Raw genomic sequence first — 15,887 nt, forward strand, 5'->3', positions numbered from 1 at the left:
TAACTAGATAAGGCTACCTCAAAAGGTAGAGCGGCTTTTAAAAATTATATAAAGCACTCAGTTAAAATTTCCTTTCCCCAGATTTATTCAAAGAAATCTCTGAATAGTGGGCTGTGATCCTTGCTAATGCTTGATTCAGGTTTGGTCTCCATTTGATTGGTTCCAGAATATAGTCTATCTTGTTTCTATAAAGAGCAGCTCTTTGCTCTCCAAAATATAGATACATTAGTTTACAAATCTGAGCTGTTGAGGATACTGCCATCTCGTGAAGATTTGGGCACATAAACTATCCCTCTCCTCAGCACTGAAAAAGAAAGAACGTGTCCTTTGAGCAGGAAAGAGGTACTACTGAGACCTTGGCAACAGAACACAGGCTGTAATTATCTTTGCAGGAGAACTGAAGCTGTGTACGAGATATTTGTCCAGAGAAAGAATTTAGCTCATGTCCACAAGACATAGTTGTTCTGTAAACCTGACTGGTTCATGTCAAGGAATGCATTTGCTTCCCTGGCGTCCACCACTGGGATCTAGCCAGCTGAGCTAACAGGCTAGTCCTGGATACTCAGTAAGCATCCAGAAAGTCTCCATAAGATTGGACCTTGGAAGTCAACCAATGCCTTTTCCTGACTTGGAACAAAAAGCTCCACAGCAGATTAAATCAAGGAGCAGGACCAGAAACAGAGCTTCAGCATAATGGGTTAAAAGTACTGTTCTAGGCTCTTTACCATTTAGTCAACTTCCCACAGAAACCTGTTTTTCCTATTTCCCCAAGCAGGATGGGCTCCGGAGCTACACTGCCTGCGTTCAAATGCCAGTCTGCCACTCTCTTGCTGTGTGGCCCTGTGCAAGTTACCTAATCTTCCACTGCCTCAGTTTCCGTCTCTGGGAATGATAGTAATTCCCGTCATACAGAGTTGGGAGTCTTAAGTGAACCAAGATTATTGGTGTATATGTTGTTAAATGCAACGATCAATTCTTAGTTTTCTTTTTCTTTGACCCATCAGTGCTATTCAACACAGGTTATCACTTTCTCTTCCCTGAAACACTCTGCCTGGCTTGCAAGATGCCCTGCTGTCCTGGTTTTCTCCTCCCTCACTGCTCCTCTTGACGTTCTTCTCAGCGCTCTAATCTGTGAGTGGAGTGCCCTGGAGCTCAGTCCTCTGTCGTTTTCTCCTCTCTTCTGTGTTTATCCTCCTTGATGATTTCCTACAGGTTCATGACTTTAGATATCATATGTATGGTAGCTGCTCCCTAAGTTATAACTCCAGCTTGAATCTCTCCCCTTAACTAGCTGCTTCACGTCTCCAGTTGGATATGTCGTGGGCATCTTGAATAAATACCATCAGAGCTAAGCCCCTGATCTCTCCTCCCCACGCCCACCCCCCAAAAGCTGCCTGCCCCTCAGCCTTGTCTCAATAAAGGGAAATTCTGTCTATCCAGTGGCTCAGGACGAAAGCCTTGAAATCGTCCTTGACTCTTCTCTCTCTTTCTCACACCTTGTAGCAATTCCATCAACAAGTCCTGCCATCTCTACTTAAATATATTTCTAGGAACCAGTCTCTCCTCTACACCCCATGCTTGTGTCCTGTCCCCAGCCTCTGGCTGTTCCCACCTGGACTGTTGCAGTAGCCTCTGTACTTCAGCCCTTGCCCTCCTGCAGACTGTTCTCAACATAACAAACAGAGTGATTTAAAAATCGGTCAAAACCCTCCGATGGTGTCCCCTGTCACTCAGTGCAGAAACCGAAGTCCTCACAATGGCCCACAGGGCCCTCTGTGTTCCGGTCCCTGGCCTCCTCTCTGTACTTGCCTTGCCCTCTGCCTGGCCCTCCCGTCCCCAAGATGTTCTCATGGCTCGTTCCCTGGCCTTCTTCAGGTGTTTGCTCACATGTCACCTGCTCATTGATGTCCTCCCTGACACCTCAGTGAGACTGCCACCCCACTCCACGTCTGTCCTATCCAGCTCTTCTTATCTCCAGTCTCTCTTTTACGTTTCTCCAAGGCACTTACCATCATCTGGCCTTCTATATGTTTTGTTTGTTTATTGTGTCTCCCCTACAGAATGTAGACTCCTAGAGAATGGGTTTTTGTGGGTTTAGTCTGCTGTGGGTTTCCTGGCACCTAGAACAGTGCTGATCCCACATTAGACCTCAGTACGTATTTGTCAAATGAATGAATGAAGGGCTTGGAGTAGTTCCTAGCACGTAATGAATGAGCACTCAGTAAATGCAAAGGATTATTTTATTCCGGTTGTAAGGTTGTCCTTGTGTGTGGTGTAGGATAACTACGGACACGGTCTTCTTGGCCATGTTACTGACCCTATGACTCTATAGAGTAAAGCTCTTTTCTATTTCACTTTAGCCTCAAAATACCCCTTTTGGATGACCGTAGTGCTTAACGCCATGCTTTGTACACACTCAGTGAGTTTTTGTTGAGTAAAATGAGTGGTTTAGCTTCTGAGTTGAGAATCTCCCTTTTGGAACACCAAGACCAGAGATCCAGTGTTCTTCGCAACCGGCTTCCTGATTAAGGCTTTTCAAGACAAAGCAATGAGGGTGATAGAAATGCACAGGTTAAAATCTCCCCTCCTTCCCTTCTAAGGCTTTGTTCTTGGCCCTGGGACCTTTTCACTTAAAGTGACTGGGAGTTTTCAATGTTTAACCTTGTTTTCCACTGTAGAACTTGGTGCTCATCTGCTGCATAACACGGAGTTCTGTATCACAGCAGAGGATACACGTGTCCATGAAGACACCTTTGTCAGGTCAGTTCAACAAACACCGGGGTGTACTGTGTGCTCAGCACTGGGCCGAGTGCTAGGCATTTGTAGACGAATAGTACTTCGTTCAGCCTTTAAGAAACCCAAGAACAGTGGCGAAGACAGACGTGGAAATAATTGCATTTCGATGCAGTGTAATACACGCTGTAATTGAGCCATGTCCAAGGGTACGGAGGTGGCCAATGGGAAGGAGAGATGAAGTTTGGGAGATGGTGTGAGTTGGGGAGCTTAAAAGAAGGCTTCCTAAAAGGTTATGCCCGAGCAAATCTTTGATGTATGAAAAAGTATAAATAGGAGTAATTCTGGTGAGTAGGGTGGGGACTGGAGAAGGCGAAGGTATTTCCGATAGAGGGGACAGCACGTGCAAAGGCACAAAGATGTGACACAGCATGGTGTGGGCAGAAAGTTACAGAGAGTGTGGTGCTATTGAAGTACAAAGCCCACGTGCGTGTGCGTGTGTGTGTGTAGGGGGGCTGGCGTGTGTGGGAGGTCACAGAACATGAGGCTGCAGGGCTTTCCATGCAACATTAAGAGCTGGTACTATCCCATGTGGTCAGTGAGGAGCTATTCAAAACGGAAGCCTGGCTCTAAAAACGACCGTCTATTGAAGAAGATACGAGTGGAGGGAAGGAGCCTACCTAGGATGCTATTGAAAAAGTCCCAGGGGAGGGGGAGATGATGATGGCCTGAAGGAAGGCAGAGTTCCTGGAGGTGAGGAAGAAGAGAGGGCTTTTCGGACACTTTCAAAACTTAGCAAAACGAATTTTTTTCTCCCCAAAACCCCGGCACATAGTCGTACATCCTAGTTGTAGGTCGTTCTAGCTCTTCCGTGTGGGACGCCGCCACAGCATGGCTTGATGAGCGGTGTGTAGGTCCGTGCCCAGGATCTGAACTGGCAAACCCCAGCCAGTGAAGTGGAGCATGTGAACTTAACCACTTGGCCACAGGGCCGGCCCCAAAACGAATTTGATTGATTGCATTTAGAGGGCAAGAGGAAGGCAAACACCTGTTTGCTTCATAAAAGTACATTTCTTATCCCCAGATCCTAAATAATTTGGAACCTCATCATTTGCTGAGAAGGGGCATTCTGAGAGCAGAGCTGTGGCGAGACTCTGTACCCCACAGGCCCAGGGTAGAGCAGGGTCCCTTTGGGGTCTCACCTCCAGGACTGAATGGTTGGTTTCCAAGGCAGAGAACCCGGACCTGGTCTCTGAATGCTGCAGGGAGTGTCAGAGGCCGTTTGGCCCAAGCCTCTGCCTCGTGCAGGACCATTTCGGTAGTATCGCAGACAGAAGATCATCTGGCCTCCACTGGAAGTCACTTGCAGTGATGGGGATTTCGCCACTGCCGAGGGCAGCTCCTCCCGCCTGGGAACAGCTCTGTTAGAAAGTCCTACTCTGCACGGAGCCAACACTGGCCTTCTGTTCTTTGGTTCTGGTGCTATCCCATAAGGCCACACATGTGTGATTCCTTCTCAAGAAGAGGTCTCACTCAGGAATTAATGATCACTTTTGGATCTCTGAGGTGTCCTCAGTGCCAGCTGCCCCTTGTGGGACATGGTTTCTGGACCCCTTATCATCTTGGTCCTGGTCCTGAGGACAAGCACAAAATATCAGGGTTCCTCTGCAGATGCGACACCAATCGCCATCATAATACTGCACGTGTGGTCTGGCCACGAAAGCCCAGTGGTCCGGACATGTATTTTCATCACTGTAGCCTGTGAGGTTCTTAGTTTCTTTTAGCAGCCACATCATCGGCACCTGCTGAGTTTCTGGTCACCAAAACCCCCAAGCTAAGTCTTTCTTAGCCTGTCCCGTCTCGTTCTTACCCTGTCAGTCCCGTCCAGCTCAGTTCAGAATGTGCGTGCAGGTCTCTACGCAAGTTCCTGTTCACGTTCACCTCCTTGGGTTTGTAGACCCAGAGTTTGTCTGTGATGAAATGTTACTGATCCGAGACTCAAAAGGGTCATATTAAGCACGCTTTTAGTTTTGTGTCATCTGCAAATTCGATGAGCTTTCCTTACCTCTAGTTGCATCCCTTCTTCACCTTCATCTGTCCACGTTCCTTTCTTGTCTGACCTTTTCCTGATCCCGGAGGAGCTTTAACTCGTGGTGGTTCTGCTGCAGCAGGTGATGTGGCCCCACACTTGGCTGCCCCGGCCTCTGCTGTTGCTGCCGCGGCCCTGCTGTCACTCCCGGTGATGGGAGCTGACTCGGGTGTATCTCTGGGGTTTGTCACTCTTGGGTGGCTCCATGCCACACTGTTGCTGACACTGTTGTCATTCATTTTGCTTCTAGTCGTTGGAGTGCTTCCTCTGCTCTGGCAGGCCCTGCACTAGGATGGGGAGGCCTCCACCCCCAAGAACGGCCATTCTTTCATTAAGACCCCAGAGGAAGGCCTTACCTTCTGAGTGTGTGTGTGTGCGTGTGCCTGTGTGTGGTAACACCTCCTCCGTGTTACGGACCCTGTTTGTTTCATCCTACCTGTAGGATTTTTACAGGCTCCCTAACTCACCACAGGACTCCTTCAAGGCTGAGATAGAAGACGATATAAGTTGTAAGCAACAGCCGTAGCTCTGTTGAGGGCTTGGCATAAAGTTGGTGCTCAGTGCCCAAATTGTCACTTCCCCCCAGCCCTCCACCAGTGTCCTTGGCTTGAACTGGTGACTTCCACCAGCTACCTAAGATCAGTTCCACCCCCAGCCCTCTGTTCTCCTTTCAACGCACTGCGTGAGGAGTCGAAGAACGATCCTTGTGCCCTAGAGTCAGGCCGAGAATCTGCGTCCTGGCGGTGAAGATCAGTTCCAGCCTCTGTCTCGCTCCCTGAACTGTTTCCTCTTCTCCTACACGGAATTCACGTTAGCGGCTCCAACGTGCCTGAGTCAGACTTACGTTCCCAGAATGCTCACTGCTGCCATCTGATGCCCCTCACATCTTTTCTACTGGGTGTGTGCACTGCGTCCGGCCTGAGAAACTTGCATTTGGAGTTTTTTCAGATGACTTGCTTTTGGAGTTTTTTCAGATGTGGCCCGGGTCTGTAGAACCCTTTTCACCTTGGCAGGTTTGACTTAACCTCCCTTAGCATAGCTTCCATCCTCTATGAAATGAGGAGAATAATACCCTTTTCTTCCTCAAGGTTTTTTTTTTAAGGATCCAATGAAATATTATATGTAAAATCATTTTACAATTCTATGGAACTGTGTAGGTATTATTATATCCTAGAATCATCTTTGGTCCAATTCAGCTGTAAGGGTCTAACGCAGGCTACTGGAAAGTGTCTGACCCATGGAAGGAAGAAAGTTAGTCCCTCGGGAGCTATAAGACTGTCGTGGGGTCAGAATCATCGGATGTCAGAGTCAGATGTGGCCTAAGAGATCACTCATCCAGCCCCCTCCTCTGCCAAAGAAAAATCAGGCCAAAGAGGAGCCGGGAGGTGCCTTAAGATTTTCTCAGGTCAGAGGATCCGCGGAGAAGGAGCACTTCCCAAAGCTGGAGAAGGACGGAGGCCAGCCAGCGATCGGCAGCCATGCCCTGCTCTCCCTCAGTTGGGGGAACTGTCCCCCTTCTACCAGGTGGACCTCTTTCCTTCCCTGAGATCAGTGTCAGCCTTCCTGCGGCTCAGAGGCTCCTCGAAGACCCACCTGCGTCCTTTTATTGAATGGATTTCCCAGGCAAACACAACCCTGTTGTTGTTTGTCTCGCGGTCGCTGTGCTGCGCAGCGAATGAGGGCTCCACTCTTGATCAGCCAGGGACTCCCATGCCAGGCCTCTGATATATAGTGCGGGGACTTCAGGGCATCGGAGTTGTAACAAGAGCAAGATGAGCTTGTGGCCTCGGGCTTCTAACCTGCTCCTCAACCCACACTTCAAAGAAAGTTATTACATGAGACTTAGACTAAATCAAACCACGCGGCAATGTTTGCAGACTGTGGCCCATTTTCAGCTCTGTTGTATCTCACCACCAGCCCCTCAGAAACCCAGTTGGGAACAGAACAAAACGACCCAATGATAATTTACTTGTAGGTCTTTAAAAATGAGCCCAACTGATTTATTTTGAAATTTCAGTTAAGCACGATGTCAAGAAATTCTCTCGGGCTATTTGTCATCTTTTTTTCCTCTTGCATAGTCCGAGTAGGCAGAATAAAAGTAGAAAATGGCTATTCACCTGCTTCCAGGTTTTGTGGTAGGCCGGTCTTGTTACTAGAATATCAGAATGTTAAGATGTTTGGATGATAATTTTCTGCCAGAAGAGTCAGCACAGCAAGGACAGCTTTGACTGTGCCCTTTGCTTTCTTTGTTGGCACTGCTGTACAGATGCGTAGCAGGAGGTACAGAAGATGGTCTGATGACTCAGATCCCACTTTGCGTTTTTCTTTTGTAACTTTGAAAACTGGATACAAGATCCATAAGATTTTTGAATTGTCAAAGAAATAAAGCTTATATTTATTGTTGTCTAGGGTTAAGTGTGTTTTCTAGGATGGTTTAGAAAACTTTGTATGGTAAATATGACAACTCTCACTTAATCTAGTAAGTGAGCCATTAAAACCCATCCCTCCCAGCCATTCTCCATACATTTTTCATGGATGACAGTGAAGCTTTTAGAAAATCCTTTAGTTCCAAACATGAGTCATTGCAATGTCTCAGAATCATGGAGGGTTAGAGATGGGGGAGATGGCCAAGTTTTATGAAGAAGGAAACTGAGGCCACAAAGACAGGTGATTTGCCCAAGGTCACACAGCCATTACTCAGAGCCATGCGAGAATTCAGGTCGGGGCTCTTTCTGCTTACATCCCATATGTGGCACCTCTCTTGTAGGATCAAGGATGACAGACAGGAAAACCAAAATTGAAGAATTTTTCATGAGCAGGGATAAAAATGAACTGTTTTATTGCAAACCCAAAGGCCATTAAGTAAAAAAAACAGTCAAACTAAGCAACCAGGCCTTACGGGGGGAATGAGAAGCTGCAAAGCCAAGGGAAAAACTGTGACCTGAGTCTGAAGATGAGAGGAGAGGGACCCTTTTGGCTTCTGTGGACTGGACACATCAGAGGTGCAGGAATGGAAGATTTTCGTGGTTACTTTTCCATATTTCTATTTATTGCTCCAATATTTGTGTCCCATCCTTAGGTCAGAATGAAGCTTCCAGTTGCTTTGCTTTGGAAAAGTTAGAGACACTATAAAGAGCTTCTCGCTCTCTGCCCAGGTGAGCATCCTGCCCCTTTCTGTGCAGTGCTGCCACCACTTACCTTCTGAGGCAGAAGGTTGATCAATCCATCACCCAGGCTTTACTAACACCTTCTGCATCCTCAGCCCTGGAAGACACAAAGAGGACCACACTGTCACTGCCCTCAGAGGTTTTAGGGGATGTTAGCATCTTGGAATTATTTGCAGATTTTCATGCGTATGTGAATACCTTTGAGTCAATGAAATATCTGATTATCAGAGGGGTCCATGACTCAGAAGAGGTCAAGATTAATTGGTCCAGGTGGAGAGTCAAGACTAATTTACAGAATCAGCAGAATAAGAACAGTAGCTAATACATTTGTGAGATCAAGATGGGTCAGCATGAGACAGCCTCCAGAATGAGGTGGGATTTTTAGGTATGTCTTGAAGAGCAGAAGATGTCTGGATGGGTAGAAAGGAGAGGGTAAGTGGGCTGGAAACTAAAATTCATTCAACAGAGACCTGTTACACATGAGGCACGTTTCTACATATGGTCTCATTTAATCTTCACAAGAAGCCAGTGAAGTGAGGATTATCATCTCCATGTTACAGGTGGAAACAGATTGAGGGGGATGAGGTGTCTTGTACACAATTAGGAGGTTGGCAAAGACGGATTTAGAACCCAGGTCGTCTGACCTCAAACCTTCTTGCTGAGGAGCAGCACTCATATGGTTACAGTAGAGCTGATCCTGTCAGATGAGGATCATAACTCACCTCTATGGACTGCTTACTCTGTGCCAGTCACAATGCCGAACTCTTTATCTCATTTAATCCTCAAAATAACCCTATGGGGGGTGCTGCTATTATCCTCACTTTGCATTTGGGGAACCTGAGGTTATAAGTAATCTGTCTAGGTTCACAAAGGCACTGGTGGCTGAATTGGAATGATTTGAAATTCAAATCTAACCTGTTGGACTCCAGAGTCTGCACCTTGAAACATGCTGGAAAATAAACATTCTGTGCATGTCCACAGTGTGCCAGGCTCTGTGCTGCGTGCTGTGTACACACCATCTCATTTAATTCCACAGAACCCTGTGCAGGAGACATCATTATTATTTCCTCTATTTTACAGATGAGACACGAGGTCGCAGGGCACCTGAAGCTCAGGGAGGTTTAGTGACTAGTCCGAGGTTGCACAAGTTTGGCAGGGCTGGAATCTAACCCAGTTCCTCGGGTTCTGGACTCAGAACTCCTAAGGGACATGTTTGCCCAAACCAGGGTCTCTGGGAGTGAAGGACAAACGACTTTTCTCTTTGGGTAAATATTCAGTAGCAGGATAGCTGGATTGTACGATATTTCTGTTTTTAATTTTTTGAGGAATCTCCATACTGTTTTCCACAGTGGCTGCACAAGTTTGCATTCCCACCAGCGGTGTATGAGGGTTCCCTTCTCTCCACATCCTCTCCAACACTTGTTGTTTCTTGTCTTCTTAATAATAGCCATTCTGATGGGTGTAAGGTGATATCTCATTGTGGTTTTGATTTGCATTTCCCTAATAATTAGTTGCTGTTGAAAAGATGGTGAGCATCTTTTCATGTGCCTGTTGGCCATCTGTATATCTTCTTTGGAAAAATGTTGGTTCATATCCTTTGCCCATTTTTTGATTGGCTGTTCATTTTTTTGTTGTTGAGTTGTATGAGTTCTTTATACGTTTTGGAAATTAACCCCTCATCAAATGTATGATTTGCAAATATTTTCTTCCAGTTGGTGGGTTGTTTTTGTTTCATTGATGGCTCGTCTGTCTTTCATGAGCTTTTTAGTCTGGTGTAGTCCCATTTGTTTATTTTTTCTTTTGTTTCCATTGCCTGAGTAGACATGGTATTCAAATAGATACTGATATCAAAGAGTGTACTGCCTATATTTTTTTTTCAGGAATTTTATGGTTTCAGGTATTTATCCAAAGAACATGAAATCAATAATTCAAAAAGGTTTATGCACCCTATGTTGGTCGCAGCATTATTCACAATAACCAAGATGTGGAAGCAACCCAAGTGCCCGTCAATGGATGAATGGAGAAAGAAGATGTGGTATATATGTAATAGAATACCACTCAGCCATAAAAAAGACAAAATTGTGCCATTTATGACAACATGGATGGACCTTGAGGGTATTATGCTGAGTGAAATAAGTCAGACAGAGAGAGACAAACGCCATATGATTTCACTCATATGTGGAGGATAAACCAACAAACACATAGATAAGGAGAATAGATTGGTGGTTACCAGAGGAGGAGGGGTTTGGGGAAGCTGAAAGGGGTAAAGGGGCGCATAGATATGGTGACAGATAAAAACTGGACTGTTGCTGGTGAACACGATTCAGTCTATACAGAAACTGAAATATAGTGATGGACACCTGAAATTTACACAACGTTGTAAGCCAATATGACACCAATAAAATAGGTTTAAAAAAATGACACTTCTCTTAGCAATTAGGAGTGAGAGGGTTCCTCCCGCCAGACTCCTATCTTCTCCTTTGTGGTTATTTTTTCATGCCTTTTAGTGGCTCCCTTATTACTTCAGATCCTCATAAAAATTGGACCCAAATCACTATTAAAGCCTACTAAAAGGGGTATATGTTTTTTTGTAATATTATGAATGGAGGTAATGTGGTTAAGACCTCATTTATTCGTCAAACTTTTACTGATCCCCTGCTAAGGGCTGTTCAGGGTGTTGGGAATATAAAGATACAAAAAAAGTACTTATCTTCAAGGATGGCACAATATCAGGGAGAGGATAGACACGTACACCAAGAGTTGAAATGCAGTGTGGGAACTGCTGTGACAGAGAAGGGCACCCGACTCAGCCTGGGGACGAGCGCAGTACTGGGAGGCGGAAGGTGTCCCAGAGGAAGCGAGGCTTCCAGGAACTGCTTTGAGCTCAGGTTTTCTTTTTCTGCAATAAGCTGTTGATGACATTTTGAAGCTGGTAGTTCAAGGTGGCCAGAACACAAGGTCATTTACCTACCTTTTATCTCTTTCGCAGACACACAGACACACACACACACACACACACACACGTCTTTCTCTTACACCACTTTTACTCTCTCGTTGCACAACTGCTTTCTTAAACTTCAGAGTCAGCACAAAGACAGCGGTTTGTGAAGACGGCATTTGCTGCTTGTAGGCTTTTGCTGGTGGTGTCAAACGTGCTGTTCTTCAGAAAGGCTTTGAATGCCTCCCTCATTTGACTGAGGCAGCAAGCTCGGCTGATGAAGCCCTGAGTCGAGGGTCTCTCTCATCACGTGTGACTTTTAGACCAAGAGACATTTCCAAAGTCTTTCTCTATTTCTTTATTATTTTTAGATGAAAGAAATGAGCTTTATTGTAATATAGTTTCCATATCATAAAATTCAATTTTAAGTGAACAGTTTGATGAGTTTTGACAAATGTATACAGTTGTGTAATTAGCATTACAATCAAGATACAGAAGATTGCTAAACCCTAAAGAAGCCCCCTTGTGCCTTTTGTAGACACTAGATTCAGTCATAGCCGTGAGAGCTGTGTACAGCGAGCAAAGAAGTAGGCGGCTCGAGGGAGCCTGACCGATCTAAGGAAGCAGCACTTACTGAGCACTTTCTAGGTGCCATCCCTGAGTTTACACCCGACATGGACCCCGTGGGGGTGTTACCTCCATTCTACGGAAGAGGGAACTAAGGCCCAGAGGATTTAAGTAACTTGCTCAAGGTCGTGGAGCTAGAAGTGGTGGAGCCAGAATTCCCCCATGTTGTTTCCCACATGACCTCACTGCTGATACGCAGAGGACAAGCTACAAAGAGGGGACGCCAGACACAAAAGACTAGATGCCATCTGATTCTGTTTATGTGAAATTCTAGAAAAGACAAAGCTAGTGATCAAAAGCAGATCATTGGTTAGTAGGGTGGGGAAAAGGATTACCGCAAGGTCACGGAATAGTCTCCATCTTCATGGTCATGGTCATCACGCAACTGTGTACATTTGCCAAAACTCATCACAGTCTATACTTAAGTAGAATTTTGTTGTATGCAAATTATACCTCAATAAAGCTAATTTTTAAAAAGTCTAAAGAGAAAAAAATATAGAAAGACCTTAGAAATATCCCTTTGTTTTAAAGTCACGGCAAAAACATTATCACCTTTAGAAACGTAACTTTTGTCACACTAAATAATAAAAGTATAGAAATATTTTTTACGGAATTGGATACTGGAAATTAAAAAATCTGGCAAAAATAAATTAGGGCTCACTCTGGCTTTGAAGTAAAATCAGCAAACTCCATTTTCTTGCATTAAATGAACGATTCAATATACACATTTCTGAATCCATTGGAAACGTCTGGTGAATGGGGGTCTGATTAAGCATGATCCAAAAAGAGCTTCAGGTAGGACTGTTTACTAACATTTCAATTTCTATGCCTCATTTATTAGACTTAGAATAAAAAGGTGAGAGGGCTGTTTGCGATTGTCTTTAACCTTGATGATATTTCCACTGGAGCAGCATAATGCCTCTTAATTGCTTAAGTGAAGAGAACATGTTGACGTGTCCTTCTTTGGACTGAGAGCTTAGAGCCTAAACCATTATGCTAATTCAAGCATTATATACACCAAAGTATTTATGAGACTGACACAAGTGATGTTGCAGGTAAAGGGCTGTGAAATGGTCTGTAAACAGAGAGAATTGATTTGAGGCCCAAAAGCAGTGCTGTTAAAAGTCACAGCCATTGAACAGCCAACCCTACAATTTCTATCCAGATTGTCAAACTGGGTCAGACAGTGTCAGCAGGGCTGCCATTAGAGATCAGATGGGTGGTTTAATAATATGTAAACCAACCACATAAACAGGTAATTCTCATGGTAGAGGTCCATACCCGTCTGAAGTGTGTCTGTGTATGTGTGTGAATTTTCATTATGGAAATTTCACAGTGCCATATTCAGTCAAATGTTAACGCATTGGTTTTTGACAAAAGAAAAGCTTCCAGAGGATACGAGTTAGACAACAGAGCAACAATGCAACGTAAAAACATCTCGGGAGAATGAATCTGCAATTATACAGGAAGGAGGGGCCATCAGGTCCTTGTACTTGACCTTCTAGGCTTTCGACATCATTTGTTTTTTATGTCTCTCTTCCTATAATAGGACTGTACATTTTTTGAGCCAACCTCAAAATAATTACATAAGGCTCCTCATCCCTGCATGACTAGCACGCCTCCTTCAGACATTTAAAATGTAATCAATTTCTTTAAAAACTAGGTCCTATTTATACAGTTTCCAAATGACATCTGGATGGCTTAGTTCCATCTTTGCTTTAAATCTGTGAAAACCAGAATTATCCAGTTGTTTAGTCTGACTTTAGAAGACTGTGATGGAAAATTTCCTTCCACCCCAGCTTAAAGGCAGAGGAAGAGATTGTGGTTCCTTTCCTCCTCCTTTCCGAAACAGAACAAAGCACAAATCTATAAACACGGTAAGAGGAGCAGAGCGTGATGAGGAAGATTCGGACTTTGAGTTCTAATCCCTGCTCTGCCGCTCTCTGACTTTGGGCAAGTTCTGCAAGCTCCCTGTGCCTCCGTTTGTTCCTCTGTAAAATGGGGCGCTGACCTCACAGGATTGTTGTGGGGGTTAATGTGTAAAAAGTGCTGAGAAAAGCACCTGGCACGGACTGAGTGTTCAAAATGGCAAATATTACTGATACATAGTTGGCCTCACAAACTTTTGATTTATGCCTGGTATAATTTATATCCAAGTACAATTTTTTCTTTCTCAGGGTTCACAGAGAGTATTCACATTCTAGGGAGTTTACTGGATATGTATAGTATTTAAAAAACTAAACAGCTCGCCGTTGACTCCTTTTTCTGTTTTCCCCCAACGAAGGTCTTCTGCCGTAGGGGTGGGTTCCTCCGCAGGGGCCCATCTTTCCTGTTGGTCTCAGTGTTGGCGCTGCTTAAGGTGGCTCTTCACACGAATACAATAGCAGCGCCACCCTGTGCTCATCGATGCGGATCACTTGAATTCTTCCAGCTCCTCTTCTGGACAAGAACCCCTAGGATGCCTTTCCTCCTGCTAGATTGGCATCTTATGTTAATTTGCTTCCATTCCAAGCCAAGCTTTTAGCGTAGAGCCATGCTGATATTGGTTAATAGTTTTAATTAAAACATCTTTTTCTAGGTATATACCTGCTCAGGAAAATTTGATGAAATTCAGAATCATGAATGATTGTATTTAAGATTGACACAGTGTGAATCAAGACGTGGTTTAACAATCATATGGTTTACTGTCCTGACTGTCTTCCTCCAGAATGTGCATTAATGAAAAGATAAGATTTTGATTTAATTTTAGTCAGTTAGCTGATTGGTTCTAGGAGTAAATTGAATTATAGTATTTTCTAAGGGCTTATTGTGTGGGATTATATCAAGGGTTATACAGGTTACGGTGACAAAAGAAATTCCTTTTAAACATTTCTAATATGCTATAAATGTATATTTTAGAAGATATTTTTAAATGCACATATGACATCCCATAATTGTACGTGGAAAAGTTTTTCCGATTTCTGTTACAACATTTTTGAGCTAGAGATTTCTTTGAACCTTTGAACATACATAAATTGTTTCAGAGATGCTGGGGAGCAAATCCAACAGTAGGACCAGAGATGATCTCTAGAGGGTATTTTTTTTGAATCCTTTCCACAGGCATGATTGTGCCCAATAATTCTGGACCAATGGGGATCTAGTTTATTTATAAAGATATCTAAGACCTTTCACAGCCTCACATAGGAACCCATTCAGAGATTCTATAATCAAGGCCCACAGTTCTTTCAATGGAGTTTAAACCAAATCAGATTGGTCCCAAAGAACAGCTTTATAGATTGTGCCCCTCCTGTCCTCTTGGCAAAGTCAGAGAGATGTACAAACAGCTTGAGCTGGTCCTCCGGTCCCCCTTAGGCCACAGAGAAAAAGCCTTTAAGCCTATCAGGGATGACAAATAGATTTCAGCATGAGTGTCAGTTCTGATGGATTAGTGGTAGTTGCCTGGAGCAAGGTGTGTGAGGATTCAGGCTCTGTCCAGGATCAGCAGGAAATTGTGCTTTGATCTAAGAGTGGTGTCTGCCTTGGGGAAGGGGTGGAAGATGGTGGAAGGGCAGCTTCTGGGCTAGGATTTGCCTTTCCAAACTTGTGTGTTGTATGTTCTCTGTTGTCCGTATTTTTCTCAGTTGAAGTTGCTTTAAGGTTAGCAGAGCAGCACCCGTCTCGGTGACACAAAGCAGACGTGTTCTTGCCCCTGCCTCGCGTCTTAAGGTTTTCATATAGATTTGGAAAACATCCTGGGTGCTCTTGTTTTCCTGGAAAAAAGAAAAGAAAAGAATGAGAGCTTCTCCTGAGAACCTGAAACTTTTACTTCACTGAACAAATATATTGAGCACTACTGTGTGTTGGGCATGCACTAGGCGTGTACTAGGCGTGTATGGGTGAGCATTGATGGACTGCTTTATTTGTTCAAAATAGCTTTACTAATTGAGTTAAAACATATGAAACCCCTCTAAAATCCCTGGAAATGTTCCATACTCAATAAATCTGAATTACCCTTCCTTATGTCTTGTAGGTGCAGGATTTGGCTAAATGCGTTTGGGCTGTCAGCATCCCTTCACCCCTTTCGCAAGAAGAGGCACGGAAAAACCTGCCTTGGGTGCTGGGGGATCGGGTCTCATCACTAACCGGCAGTGGGACCTCGGGCACGTCCCTCACTGGCCTGTGCCTGCATGCCCCGTCTGTAGAGGGGGACGCCCTGACCCCTGGTCATGTGGCAGAGGAGGGCACCTGGAACAAAAACGTCTAATGCCAGACCTTTCTGTGACACGGGCATGGAGCCTCTAGTATTGTTTAAGACTGAACCAAGGAGAAACACAGGGACCGAGAGAGAGCACGC

The 15,887-nt window shown here is 44.6% G+C and overlaps 1 protein-coding gene across 18 annotated transcripts in view; it reads left to right on the forward strand.

Moving 5' to 3' along the window:
• Positions 1-15,887, forward strand: part of ATG4C (autophagy related 4C cysteine peptidase) — a 155,855-nt gene that overhangs the window by 114,426 nt on the left and 25,542 nt on the right. For 8 of the 18 annotated variants that reach the window (XM_044748913.2, XM_070486441.1, XM_044748911.2 and 5 more), the window contains one exon: positions 2,679-2,760. The exons of 8 other annotated variants lie outside the window; for them this stretch is intronic. In XM_044748913.2, coding sequence (XP_044604848.2) covers positions 2,679-2,760 — 82 coding nt within the window. Of the gene's footprint in view, positions 1-2,678; positions 2,761-15,563 lie in introns of all 18 variants that reach the window. 2 more of the 18 variants (XM_044748912.2, XM_070486422.1) reach the window with 1 other exon arrangement.

This window comes from Equus asinus, chromosome 16 (assembly GCF_041296235.1).
Source record: "Equus asinus isolate D_3611 breed Donkey chromosome 16, EquAss-T2T_v2, whole genome shotgun sequence".
NCBI classification, from domain to species: Eukaryota; Metazoa; Chordata; class Mammalia; order Perissodactyla; family Equidae; genus Equus; species Equus asinus.